Source organism: Zophobas morio, unplaced genomic scaffold (assembly GCF_036711695.1).
Source record: "Zophobas morio isolate AGI-343-1 ecotype UQ-CSIRO unplaced genomic scaffold, CSIRO_AGI_Zmor_V1 ptg000021l, whole genome shotgun sequence".
Taxonomy (NCBI): domain Eukaryota; kingdom Metazoa; phylum Arthropoda; class Insecta; order Coleoptera; family Tenebrionidae; genus Zophobas; species Zophobas morio.
Window position 1 is genome coordinate 7,475,705 of NW_026972126.1, and position 14,845 is coordinate 7,490,549.

At 33.0% G+C, this 14,845-nt stretch overlaps 2 protein-coding genes and 1 long non-coding RNA gene across 4 annotated transcripts; 2 read left to right on the forward strand and 1 right to left on the reverse strand.

Moving 5' to 3' along the window:
• The first annotated feature begins 79 nt into the window (after positions 1 to 79).
• On the forward strand, positions 80 to 937 carry LOC135133244 (uncharacterized). The gene is made up of 2 exons (XR_010281158.1): positions 80 to 310; positions 368 to 937. It is a non-coding gene; the product is annotated as an uncharacterized LOC135133244 (long non-coding RNA).
• Positions 925 to 2,096, reverse strand: LOC135133242 (transcription factor A, mitochondrial). Its single transcript, XM_064061573.1, has 2 exons — positions 1,912 to 2,096; positions 925 to 1,861 (listed from the first exon to the last, which is right to left on the reverse strand). Exons 1-2 carry the CDS (start codon positions 1,980 to 1,982, stop codon positions 1,180 to 1,182), a joined length of 753 nt encoding a protein of 250 aa, XP_063917643.1. The 5' UTR covers positions 1,983 to 2,096; the 3' UTR covers positions 925 to 1,179.
• Positions 2,097 to 2,282: 186 nt separating this feature from the next.
• LOC135133240 (solute carrier family 25 member 16-like) lies at positions 2,283 to 11,540 on the forward strand. Of its 2 annotated transcripts, none has more exons than XM_064061570.1 (4): positions 2,283 to 2,393; positions 2,873 to 3,047; positions 3,104 to 3,456; positions 10,640 to 11,540. In XM_064061570.1, exons 2-4 carry the CDS (start codon positions 2,972 to 2,974, stop codon positions 11,174 to 11,176), a joined length of 966 nt encoding a protein of 321 aa, XP_063917640.1. In that variant the 5' UTR covers positions 2,283 to 2,393; positions 2,873 to 2,971; the 3' UTR covers positions 11,177 to 11,540. The 2 variants fall into 2 exon arrangements, with proteins under 2 accessions (XP_063917640.1, XP_063917641.1); XM_064061571.1 differs by lacking the exon at positions 2,283 to 2,393 and adding an exon at positions 2,698 to 2,814.
• The last annotated feature ends 3,305 nt before the right edge of the window (positions 11,541 to 14,845 follow it).

Consider the following 14,845-nt stretch of genomic DNA (forward strand, 5'->3'; position numbering starts at 1 on the left):
TGTCAAGACCCTGATAGACTATCATACGAAGCATTGAATATTATGATACCGAATACGGTGTGTATATATATATATACTTATTTTTTTTATGAACATTTAAAAAATGATCTTGTTATAATCGGCAACATGGCATATTATTTTTGCCGTCAAAGCGTCAAGTGTCAAGTGCGTAACCTTGGTTTATGAAGTGTCAATTTTTTTTAAATTATGGATGATGTTGCTAAACGTCGTGAAGCCCGAAGACGGAAAATTTTGGAAAATTCCCAAAACAGGTTAAACCGAATCTCAGGAGTAGAAGAAAAATCGACGAGTGAGTGTCGCGGTAAATATTGAGGTTATGGCAGAAATGATGAATTTTGTTTTTCAGATGCATGTGCATATGATAATCATACAGAAAATGCGACAGAAAATCCATCCAATTCACATTTTGAAATTAACGAGTCTAACGAAACGTTTATAAACGAAGTACAAACGCAACAGAATCCAGTGGTAGAAGTTAGGCCCCCTCAGAAGCAATACAGAAAAATCGTTATAAGCGCCTTGGCTGTTTTCGTAAATGTGTTATTGTTGTTGATTGACAAACTGGAGCTTGATGCAACTCCATCACATAGTAATAAGATATTCCTTCCACTGCTTGTATATGAGGTGATTGAGCTCTTGTCTTCGAATAATCATAGAAACAAAAATAAGAATTTTCTCATACTATTAGCTGCCAATTTAAACAACAAATACATTCTCCCTGTGATTAAATATGTGGAAATATTGACGAATGTTTTACAAGATGTTATGGTTTATTTTTTTGTATTTGTGTGTTGTGAGTTAGTTAAGTATCTGTTGAGGATGGTGGGGTGATTTATAAGTTAACTGGTGAAGTGCCTTAAGTTAATTTGCATTTCTTATTTGAGGGTTCATATGTATATAAAATTTGCAATACAAACTATGGTTTTATTCAGTTTTACACACATAAAATAACAAAAATCCCATCAAAATAAGAGTAAAAAATTAATGCTAGAACAAATTTTTCAGTTTAGTTAAAATTCCTTCAGCGTCTCGCATTTTTTCTTTACCGTTATTTTGCCTATCCGCCTCCACTAATGAGCTGTCTGTTTGAGATTCTTCACCACATTTGGTGCCTTCACCCGACCAGGCGGAAGGTAACGGAGGAAGACACGCGCGTCCCTATTTACTTTTTCGTGGCTTAGGGGATTTTCCTGTGAGAGTAGAATTTCGAACGACATCCAAGTTGCCTTCCTCCATCATTTTTAGCTCCCAATTTTTTAAATCCTCCTCGTACTGTTGTTTGGCTTTAGCTGTTTCTTGAAGGTATTTTGCTTTCTCGCCTTCAGGCATTTCAGCCCAGGTATCTTTTAATTGTCCCAGTAAAGTTACATAGGACTTATTTGCATTCGAGGGTAGTTTTGCCTGTTCCATAACATACAACATGTATGCTCCAACTGGTCGTTTCGGCTTGCCTGTCTCCCGGATTTTTTTCTTTCGCTCTCGCCTAACTTTCGCCTGTTTCACTTCATGTTTATAATTTTCTAAAGCCTCCTTTTGCTCTGGTGTTAAACTGTTCATATATTCTGAATATTTTTTTGCATATTGCTCTATGTCTGTTTTGTATCGCTCTTCATACTTTGACTTTGTAGACTTATCAAGCGCTTTCCAATCAGCAGCACACTGCACAGACACTTGAGTAACTTTCCAGTCTGGGTATTGTTTAATTATAGATTCCCTTCGTTCCTGAACAAATTTAAAATAGGGTGTTAGAGGACGTTTAGGTTTTTCCGGAACTTTTAATTCTTGTAACGCTTTCACAACATGTTGCTTTACTCCTGACACTTGATTGAGTTGAGGTATTCTGGAAATTTGAAATGTGAAAAATAACGTGAATATTAAACGGTCTGTTACCTAGTATTAAGTAAAAATCGGCAGTTATTTAATGAATTGGAGACTCTAAATAGAAGCCCCTGGAAAGCCATAACAGAGTAGGTAAATTATTCTGTATGTGTTTAAAAAAACGCAAATATTATAACATATTCGAGGTTAAGATAATCACGCCAAAACCAAACATTTCTCAATTTTAGTGACATTTCACACGAGACAGGGATACCACACTAAATTTTAAATTCTTAAACAATTTGTTAACATCGTTTATTCTTTATTACTTTGAAACCAGGTTATGTAGTTATAATATTTTAGGCTTTTTTTGCAAGTTGCTATAATTATTGTCGTTATCCACATTTTTTACCTCGAGTATGATCGCGTCCTACCAAAAAGTGCAACAATGAACAGATTACGGATCATGTCCTGGAAATGTGCCAGATTGTTGTGAAAGTGTGTTACGTTTTGTTCGACTCTTAACACTTTTAGAAAAAACGTTGGATCACTAGGTGAGTAAATTCACATTTTTTACTCATATAATTGTATTATGTCCTAATTTATTCATATGAAAATTGTTTATAACCGGAGAATTCAAATTTAATCTTTCCTAACCTCAACACCAATGTGGAGAATTTCCTAAGTTTAAAACTAAAAATAGGACTGATTATGCATACTTTAGTTGTTTTGCATATCTGCACAAAGTTTCTGACGTGTACTAATTTGTATTCGAAAACTTTATTTTCGTATTTTTACCTAGTGGAAATTAACTATGTCACAATGTCAGGGCCATGAGGTCAGAGACTTGGATCTCTGACCATAAATGAAAGTAAATAGTCGTTTACAAACTGTCGAAGACTGAGGAAGCGTTTAATAAACTGGTTTTATTTTTTTTATTGGACGTTATCGCCGTTTGCAATTAAAAATTAATGTGTAAAGTTCACCATAAATATAAAACGCGTACAATTCTCATTATTACATAAACTTTCAGAGTGTGAAGCCCAAGAGGATGTACAAAGAGAAAGTCACCAGTTATCCCATAAGTGTATTTCACCTGTCCTCATCACCTAATTGCTGAAGACCCAACTTTATGACTAGCAACACAATGGCTTTGAAGACTGAAAATAAAAAATACGAGTTCGTGGTCAAGAATTTATTGGCTGGGGGTGAGTTTATTATTATTATTATTTTTTTTTTTTAAATTTAACTAACATTAAACTAGGTATTGCTGGTATGATATCAAAGACGACCGTCGCTCCTTTAGATCGAATAAAAATTCTTCTGCAAGCTCATAATAGACATCATGAGAGTCACGGGGTGTTTTCTGGTTTGCGCCACATAATTAAAACTGAATCTCCATGGGCCATGTACAAGGGTAATGGGGCACAAATGGTGCGCATTTTTCCATATGCAGCTACGCAATTTACTTCATTTGAATTGTACAAGAGATATCTGGATGGTGTTTTTGGGGCTACTTCGCACATTGACAAGTTTATTGCGGGGGCTGGAGCCGGACTTACAGCCGTTACCTTGACCTACCCGCTGGACACCATTAGAGCTCGTTTGGCTTTCCAGGTTAGTCACCTAAAAATTGTTGCATTTTAAGGGAAAGTTTCATTCATGTTGATTTCACTTCATCTAATTAAGTGTAATTGGATTTTTTAATAGGTTGTTGCGACGTGATGAAAGGCGACTAAAATTATTTGGTCTATCAGATTTTTTCCCAGTGTGTTAATTAGATTAATTTTTTTTTTGCAAATTATATCAAATATATCGGGTGATTTTTTTTTAAATTTCTGCTTTAGTTGGCCATGACGCTTACGTCAGCCGTTTCAATTGCACTGCTGACGTACGCGTCATGGCCAGCTAGAGCAGAAATTTAAAAAATCACAGCAGTATAATTTGCTACACGTGTCTATTTTTTTTAATGCTAATAACTGTTTTTCAAATTATTACTGGTGATATAATATATAATAATTACGTCAGTAATATAAATAAATTCAACTTTGGATAAGTACCTATAATGTCCAACCTTTGTTCCAGAAGGTTTTGGGTTAGGTGTTATATACAAATTTAAAACTTATTTACGTAACAATTATGATTTTGGGATTAATTGTCAACTGCGAAAATTGGATATGCCTGAAATAAAAAATTACAGGACTAAAGATCTCTGGTTGTCCGGTTTTGTCATGTTCTTCTGAAATGGTGTAATTTTGATTTTTGTTAGATACAAAATTCGAAATATTCTCTACCATTTACTAAGTTGTCACTTAAATCTTATTCTTTTTGTATTAGAGCTACGCATTTTTAAGTACTTATTTTTCAAGAATCCTCTTTTTTTTAGTAATAGTGTTTTAATAGTACACTATAGATACGAAGAAATAAGTTTTAAAGGAGACATCTTACGTGATTTACAAAAATTAAATTACGTATTATTCACATTCTACTTGGGTTATTGATAGAAATCTTACTAAAAGAAATGTGTTTTATTTATGTGGTAGTAACACATATACAGCAATAATTAATACAAACATGTTATATATTTATGATACATTTATCGTTTCACATATGTATTTGTATCTATATACACACAATTATACAATTTTATATTACATATATATGTACTTACGACCTGTATATTGCATTTCATTTTACATGGTAGTAAAGAAAACAATGGGACAAAGTCGTCAATAAAAACTGTAAGTTATATCGTGCGATAAAAAAAAGAAGATTAAAGTTAACTGTATAATAAACATTCTTTTAGTGATTGACATTGGGTATTATTCAATACGGAATAAATTAACAACTTTCACTTTCTTCTTAACTTTGCGAATAACAATGCCGTCCTTGACATTAGTTTATCACTATTGTTATCACATTATTTAAAATGTATGACTAATAATGGCATTATTAAGAATCGAATAAACACTTCAGTGTTCAAAGTAAGTCCTCAAAAATTTTAATAATTTGATCAGTGTTATTTGTTTTGGTCCATTGATAGCAAATGAAATTTGACCATTATTTTTCAAAATAAAGAAGTACCTCCTATGGACAAAAACCGATTTAAAAGTTCTAGAAACAACTTTCTCGATCTTGAAGCACACTCAAACAAATCCACTTTCTTATTAGATAAATTACAAAATTTGATTCTGCGAATTTTTTGTTTACAATAACCACCATTGTTAAAAAATCCATATTTATCCGAGCGTGTTTGATATAATGCGTTCCAACTGTTCTTTTTATAAATGTTCCATATATTTTGAACACCGTGTACAATTTTATATAACTGTAGAGACACATAACATTCTAATTAGGATCGAGTATTTAAGAACGACTCACAAATTCACAATAGCAAAATTTACTTCCGTACATTAAACAATCCACAAAGCTTTTGTGTTGTAATTCATAATTAACAATTGTGTTGGTTATAATTTTTTACACATTTATATGCATTTATTTGAACGACTGTATCAATATTTAAAGGCAAATAGAATAACGTGGATTTTTAATGTAAATATTGATTTATGTTTTGAATATTAAATATTGGAATTTCCATTTTCATAAAATTACATGTTTACACAAGTACATATATCAGAATTTGCAATATTTTTGGGTCTTTAGCTGCCGTATTGATTGAGAAATCATTTGGTAAAAGTTCAATTTAATGGCAAATTAAATTACAACACAGTAGTGTTGTTATTGATATTAATTCATACGTTTAAAAATAATATATTTGTCCTCCACTAAAATATTGTTGACGTCATCTCAAAAATAAGTTGGTGCATTGTGCGTTTAAAGTGATATTTTAATATTCGTGTGTTATGTAACAGGGATGATTTTTTAACAAAATAAATTTTATGATCTATTAGAATACAATTTTTAACTCATTTTTTCGCCGAAAGTGGAGATAGACCTTTACATTTTTAAAACACCGATTTTTACTAAGGAAAAATTGTAATAGAGTCCATCAGGCGACTGACTACTTTCTTCTTTTCTCGACGTTTCACGAAAAAATTGATCTCCCGTTTCCGTCTGTCGCCTGTGATTTTTATTAGACATATCTCCGAAACTAATATCGTCTCGTTAAAACTTTGCTTAGTAAACCATTTCAGTTTTATCAAATAATGTTCTGTTGTCATATGTTATATGAAAGTTAGGAGTTTCGTGTAGGTGGTAAAACGCCAAACAAAATTTCAGTGTCGATTTTAGAAAAAGTAATATCCAGAACTTTCCTCGCCCTTGAAGTACATGCGAAGAAATACAGTTAGTTTTTCGACAACAAAATTTTGTAATAACGTCTTTAACATTTTAGCAACGTTAGGTATATCAATTTGAATAGGAGCATTGTAATATTAATGATAACAGTATTGTATACTTAACTTTTCAGAAAAATGGGGTAAGCCGTTCTTGAATTGATTAATAAATTTCCTCATTTATTAATTTTTGGAGATACCCTGGATAAGTAAACATAAAAACTAATAATACATTAATAAACCACAACTGTATAGTTATAATATTTTTCATATTTTAGACAGGATTCAGCAAAATTTTGATATGATCTCATCCGTATTTTGAGAGGGGATAAACGGATAGACTTTGTAATTTCAAAATTAAATTGCAAAATGTTGTTATACAATTTTGATTTTATTTTTCCAAAAAATCTGGATGTTTAGAGTAAAAACTCAACACGGATTGAGGACACACAAGTGCAGAAGTATGTTATTTTATAAAATTTCAGTATTATTTACCATTGTAAACATACGTAAGGTATAAAATTTGACAATAATAGGTCCAGTAGTTTCGAAGATTAACTATTTAATAAAAATTCATACATACAACAGACGGATGAAAACGAGAGACCTTGTATTCGTACTCTTGAAATCATAAACATCGGGAAAACATGAAAGTGGCCATTCCTTAGCTTATGTTCGAAAGTAAAAACACGAGCAACAACTTTTCAATCCCAAGTTTCAAAATTGACTAAAATTCTATATAAGAAAAATTTCAAAAAATCCATTTTAATTGTGTTTTAATAAATATAAATAATACAGTTTTTTTATGCTAAAGTTATACACCATTATTGGATTTTTTTAAACGTAGCACCAAATATATTTTTACGGATTCAGATTTTCTTATTAAGAAGAACAAAGACTTTTTGCCAACAGTTGTCAACGTAAATATTTGCATTTTTGTGTAAAAATTGTCATATTTTTATAACACTCCGGCATATTGATAAATAAATAAAAGTCTGGAGTTTCACACAGAAATTTGTAGCTACCTTGATTGATAAACGTCTAACAAATTGAAAAATATTTTTATACCGAGTGTTCCAGCTTATATACATGTGATCAGTTTTTTTTTCATATTTTTCAGCAGGAGGCGGTCATTATTTTGTAACATTTTTAAACTTGTCGCAAAATCAAGTTTGTTGGGATTTATCCCCACAAATCTGGTATCAGAAGAAATTTCGAAAATATCGTAAAATACAGGTGTCCCATTTGAAAAACTCCAAAAAACCAACAATTTACAAATTGAATCACCTTGTATAAAATAAATTTCTATTTTTCGACGTATTTTAAGGTCAACTAATAAAAAAATCTTATGCAAAATTCTCGCAAAATAATAATAATAATAATAATAAAATTTATTTTTCCAACCGGACAAATTCAATTACAGGAAAATTTGTAATGCTCTATACGTAACTAATATATTGTAACTAAATTAAAATCTCTGCAGCTACAGAGCGAACACACTAATCACACTTTTTAGGATATGTCTAGAAATTACATATCAAATTTATTCGATACATATTTGGGTCATAATAAAATGTGTAGTGACTGGTGGCAGGTACTAGCCCCACCCGCCCGCCTTCTCTTTTCTCAGACGGTATGTCGTTTGCCAAAATCGATCTTATTTTACAAGGTACTAGCCCCGCCCACTCACCCTCTCTTTTCTTAGAGGGTATCTCATTTGCCAAGATCAGTCTTATCTTAGCAGCTATTAGCCCCGCCCACCCACCCTCTCTTTTCTTAGAGGGTATATGATGTCAAAATTTAGAAACATTACGAGCTTACTTATGTCCACAAGCCAGGAATTTTGAACATCTCTAGTGTTTAGTTGGTTATGAATTTTTCTTTTGTTAGTTTTCATTAGATGCGTGCAGTTTTGTTGACATTGATAAAATTATATTTTTTTCGTACTCTACATCATAAAGAATTTTTTTATTATTTTTTTGGGACTCCCGAAACCCCCGTACATAACGTACTGAAGAGTTAATCCGCCATTTTCCAGCTGATTTTGGCAAATGACATACCCTCTAAGAAAAGAGAGGGTAGATGGACGGGGCTAGTATCTGCTAAAATAAGATCGATTTTGGCAAATGACATACCCGCTAAGAAATAGAGGGCGGGTGGGCGGGGCTAACACCTGCTAAAATAAGACCGATTTTAGCAATGACATATCCTGCAAAAAAAGGTGGATGGGCGGGTCTAGTTCCTGCTAAGATAAGAGTGCTTTTGGTAAATGAGATACCCTCTTAGAAAAAAGAGGATGGGTGGGCGGGGCTAGTACCTGCTATGATAAAACTGATTTTGTCAAATGAGATACCCTCTAAGAAAAGAGAGGGCGAGTGGATAGGGCTAGTAGCTGTTAAGATTGATTTTGGCAAATGACATGTTCTCTAACGGGCCAATTTCAAGTGAGATTTACGATTTCGCAAGTCCCCGTTGCCATGGAAAATGGTATCGACACCAGTGGCGATAACGAATCAAATCGCGAATCGCAACAACTGTCATCGCAGTTACCATAGCAACGGCACTTGCTTAAGATAAGACTGATTTTGGCAAATGACGTATCTTCTAAGAATTTAATTAAATTATTATGAGAAAAGACACTAGAGGCCCCAAAGCACTTTCAAATTCATTCCAAACAGGAATGCCTAGAACCTTAAGATTGTTTTAAATTTTTCAAAAAAAAAAACAGGGTCCCAAAATTAACTCAAAAACAGGTCAGGTCAGAATTTTCCAAAGATAGAACACCAAAAGGAGAATAATTTCGGAGGCTTTCACGGTCGGAATCAATACATGATCGTTTTCCCGGTTGGAACCGTGGAAATTGAGTTTTTGAGAGAGACGAAGCTCTTTTTTCTTTTTGATATAGAGTTTCGCCTCTGGTATGGTTAACACACTGAGTTATCGTGCTCTTTTGCCTTATTCTTAACCCTGCTCCTGAAGATGCCACTTACGAAAGTGTGCGAAACGTTGAGCCCAAACACTCAATTTACACGGTTCCAACCCGGAAAACGATCATGTACCAAAAGGGGCAATTCTGAATCAAACCTATTAAAATTTAAAGGTTGTTAAAAAACGGCCAATTTACGAATTTAACTTGAAAACGAACAATTTTTGATGCGTCAAACATTTTTAACTGATTACTCGATTCTGGCTGATTGAAACTTTCGCTTTACAGCAGGCAAACATTGTTGTCAAATGAAATTTTATCAAATTATTACAAAGACAACACAACCAAATCTTTGTACATTCTAACTGAAATGGTAATTAAATATGGTCATGGGCGAGAGAAATATTAACTAAAATTTTATTACTAGTTAGTGTGATAATGAATGTGTTATTTAGTTGTTAAACGGTGCAAAAGAACCAATTTTAAACTCATTATAACTCCACCAAAATGTGAGAGAGAATTTGTTTACTATTTTTCCCAGAGCCACTATTTGATTCTTAAGAGCGTGGCGGAAAGTTAGTCGGCCATTTTACAAACACCCGGTATAACTGCTTTTTTTTAAGAATTTATCATCAATCTTTTTAGTATTTTGGTGAAATTTTTCATTACGTATCTTCAAAAATCAGTATCTCTATTATTTATGCAAATTTCGTAACGCAGTTTTCACAACTGTTTTCAGCTTATACTTAAACTTTTATGACTTAAGCGGGTTAAGCCAAATCACCTTTATAAGTCAAATTGGCTATCGCAAGCTGCAACAAACAAATTTTGACTTTATAAGGGTGGTTTGGCTTGTTGAAGAAACTATTTTCACCTTTTATTACAATTCTTCCAATCCTTTAATATTTTTCCAAGGCAAAATACTTTCTTGGAAAAATGCAGCTATCAAATCAAAATAAAAAAATCAAGAAGATACTTTAAACGATTTTTTTTTTTTGTAATTTTTTATTGGGTTCGACATGCAAATAATAAAAGGAAATATAAATCAAATATTTACTTGAATTTTTTTTATAAAAAACATTGAAATGAATAACTTTTGCGCACAAAACTTTGCTTTCAAACAGAAAAATTACAGCCAATGACGTAATAAGTAGCGAAATCCACTTATGTTAATATTTTGTCATTTTCTGACTGAGGTCATAAATATCCGTTCTATGCCCAAAATAACGTTAACTTCAAGGTGATCTCAGTTTATCTATTCCTGTCGTTTCTCTTAAAAATTTTAAGAATTGTGTTTGAATATGGCATATTAACTAATAAACGATAACATTGGGACGCGTCCGGCGAGAGGTCATCGCGAGAAACGCAACGTGTTTGCCTTCTCACATCACGCTCAGTTTCTCGGAATTCCAACCGATTTCCACTTTCCACCAATCTTGCGCCATAGTTCATCACGTCGCGCCACGAATTCTGGCAATTCCGACCTACTACCTCCAACCGAAATACCGCTTATGTACGCTCTGCGCGACACGTAACACGCGCCTGACCTGACTCACGCAGTTTCTCTTTTCCCGAACAGATCAGCGGCGAGCACGTGTACACGGGGATCGCCCATGCCGCCGTCACCATCTTCAAGGAAGAAGGCGGCACTCGAGCGCTTTATCGTGGCTTCATCCCCACCCTCATGGGGATGGTGCCCTACGCAGGTCTCTCCTTCTACTGCTTCGAGTACTTGAAGTACGGCTGCATGAAGTACCTGCCGAACCTGACATGCAACCCTTGCGAGAAAAACACGGGCGGCTTGGTCTTGATTCTTCCGGCGAAGCTGATCTGCGGGGGGCTGTCGGGAGCTGTGGCCCAAAGCGTGAGTTACCCTCTTGATGTGACGAGGAGGAGGATGCAGTTGGCGCTGATGAACCCGCAGACGCAGAAATTTGCGGAGGGAATGTTCAGTACGCTGAAGCTGATTTATAATGAGAATGGGGTTTTTAAGGGGTTGTATAGGGGGATGTCCATTAATTATTTGAGGGCGATACCGATGGTTGCGGTGTCGTTTACCACGTATGAAACGTGTAAACAGATTTTGAATTTGGATACGGGGTTGCAGGTTAAGTAAAAAGGGTGGGGTAGTTATGACAATCTCAAATTTGACTGAGGGTAGAAAAAGACCTTGAGGTTTTACAATTTGGTCTATTTGGGGAAACTGATAGTTTAAAAGACATTCCAAGGCTATTATTTATTCTCTAGTATTATTTTAGGGGCTCGTGTGATGCACGATTCTCGGATTTTTAGATGCACGTATTTTCGTATGTAAGGGCAAACATATTTATTTACAGTGGTAAATCTCTCTTTTAGTTGAAATTTTATAAAAAAATTGTAGTAAATTATTATTGTATATTTATTTTCAAGTTACCTCAATTAGGAAAATATTACAGTACAAAAAAAAATGTAATTATTTGTGAATAAAGACTTAATTCTTATGTAGTGGTTTTTATTAAATACCTTTTACATACACATATATCCATTTACGTTAATAGTAGTAGCGAGAAAGCTGACGTAATTTCTGTAGTATTTGCGGTTTGTTATTTTTAATATTATATTGCAAGTAATGTCAGTACATAGTCTAATATGTGTAACTTTTTAACTCAGATTATTATGCCTAGTTTTCTTGGTCATTTTCCTATTTTCTATGCATTTTTTTTTTCCAACAAAAACCGGTATTTTTACCAAAACATCAAAAAACAACGTTGAATTCGACTTTTTACCCTTGTTTTCTAACTCAGATTTTCCTAAAAACATCAATTTTTTATAAAAATAAGTCGATTTTCAAGTTTTAGTCGTTGAAGTTAGTCGAGTTTGAAAAACAGCCCATTGAGGTCTTTTCAAAAACTCAAACAATTGGGAAGATGACTTGTTTTTAAGCCCAAATACCCTATTTTTTAAAAATATATTCAAAAAGTGCATATAGAATTAAAAAAAAAATAAAAATGTGTAGCATACCTTAAGTGAATCACAGACTATTAATTAGTATTATTATTTGATCGATCAGACCACCTTTAAATCCAAAAACTGTCAAGTCAAATTTAACTGATGTATTCGAAACATCATCAAATTCATAATACATTTTATCTTTAAAGAATTATAAATTTTTGTATCTTGTCCATATGTGTTCGACTTGTTCTTTTTTTTATTCTTTTTTATACCATCTCCGAAGGCTTTTTGTGCTAATAGGTATAACTGCATCGTCGGTTATAACTAAAACCGGATGCACGGTATCATTCAGAATATTGTTATATAAAAATTGAATATTTCCAAGTTTTTAACGACTTAATATTTTCGTTTGTAAATTTCGAGAAGGTTTCCCATCTTGTTATTGTTTGTTTTTGCCCCTAGACTTTCCACCTGCTTTTCTTTTCAAGAGTTTATCTTCAAAATTGTCGATAAACTTTCTTAAATTTATTTTTTCATATGTTTTCAGATGTTCCGAATTAGCAATTCCCTAAAAAGTTAACAATAAAAATTTACATTACATAAAATAATCAACAACAATAAATAACATACTTTTTCCGCTTCTAATTCCTGTATCATTTGTTCATACTGAAAATTATTGTTCCTAGGATAATGAGCAGAGTGCCACTATTTCTTCACTTTATTAAAATTTACCACTTTTAAATTGCTTAAATTATGTAATTGCATATGTAATATATTTGATATTTTTAATGACAGTTTGTCGAATCGTAGAATTAGGAATGAAATTATAGATTATTACAATCAGTTCTAAATATTTGATATAGGATCGACGTATTTAGGTGCGCTAGTTAATATATAGCCTTCTCGCTTATTCTGTTTATTTGTTGGATTATTTTGTTTATTTGTTAGATTTTTATTTCCGTATGGACACCTGTTCGTTGGAAAATAAGCCCATTATTAATAAATAAAATGTGGACTCCGAATTTACAATCAGTGAAACCAAAATTACGCGTGTTGATGGAATAGTCAAGTTTTACACATTTTAGATTAGAAAATCATTAATAAACTGATATTACACTAATTACACCTATTGAGGGGGTAACGTGGCGTCAAGTGTCACTTCATTTTGTTTAAACAATTGCACTTTGGTAAAAATGACAATTACGTACTAATTTTAATACGTAAATTTAATACTTTTAGCTGATGATGGTGTAAAAGAAACCGAAACCTTTTACTCCGTCTTCAATTTGACAGTCTCGACTAACAACCCTTTAACAAATGGTGAAAGCAAAATTGGGTATATTGCTGATATTCCATATGGGCCTATTAGTAACTTTCAGTTTGATCTATCTCAAAGATTCATTCAAAGGGTACACCATACGCGGAAACAGACCTTTTGGACAGGTGATTCTGGATGCAGTTGACAGTGTGCGGGTGAATAATGTTTGAGATACATCTACATCAAAATATGGCAAATTTCGTGAGATTTTTGTTAACTCGGAAAACACCTACAGTCCCGACTTGGAAGTGTGACGTCATGATAAATGGACAATTTGATGCAGGCTTTCAAACTTTTTCTCGTCTGGAGACGCTTGTTTTTGCATTGATTCTGACGTCAGCAGTACTCGACACACTCGTTTTAAGGATGTTTACCTCTGTTTCATTTTTAATACAAAGACGAGTCTTTTTGGTAAGCGTTTAAAAATATGGGTCAAATTTTCAGTCAATTTCTTACATTATTTACCTATAAATGTTTGGTGGTGGTGTGCAAACTTTATACTACAAAAATAATGATAAACCTACAAGGGTTCTCAGAATTATGTGAACAAATTGTCATAAATCTTTTTAATATTATTAAGTGGTGATAAGAATTTGAATAGTATTGCAAAATATTTTTCTTTATTAGTAACTTGTTACATGAGTTTCATAAATAGATTATTATCCATAACTGCACTTAATTATTTTGATATTGATCTTAAGTGTCTTTAAACAATCGATCAATACTAATGTAATGTTGTTATCGAATTTTTTGCAGTTTTTAAATCACGTTGTTATTCAGGACTTTTTTGGGAGTTGGTCGGTAAAAGACGAAAGATAATTTGGTAATTTTCGCTCATTTAAATCTCTTTTGTCTAATCTAGTTTCGTTTTTAGATTTTTTCCTGAACGTCGCTTATGGGTCTTCTAGTACGTAAAGGAAAGCCTGGAAGCGGATGTCGCGACGGGCCCAAAAAAGTCTCGAAGTAGCACTCAAAAAGCTTGGAAGCGGAAGTCGCGAATACCCAATTCGTGAAAAACCTCGATCGCCGAAGTGTGGGTTTAAATAGAGGCCGCCTTCGGGAACGATTATTCATTCATTCAACCAGTTGAGTCAAGAGAAGCTGCGCCGAGATTATTTTGTACATAATCGCATAGTCGTGTAAATTGGAGTTATTAAGAAATAAATTGTTGAGTTTTACCCATGCCTATTTTATTCAGCGAGCAACGTAACAATTTTATTAATTATTATTAGTTCTCAAATCTTTCTTAAATGTCTCCCTTTAATTATTTACCACTTTTACTTTATTATTTCCATAATAGTTGACTCATCTCTAAAACCAAAAAAGGGTTTTTACTCTTTACGATAAAAAATATCTTAAATAACTCGTGTGATTGCGCAGCCAGTCACGCTCAAAAGTATCTAGACAAAAGATGTATGATAAAGTAATGCATAAATTCATAAAAAGTGCAGCAAAAAAAAATAGGTCGAATTTGTAAAAGTTTATGACGTCGTCAATGTTTTTTTTTTAATGTACCATTTTAATTGCATTATTTCT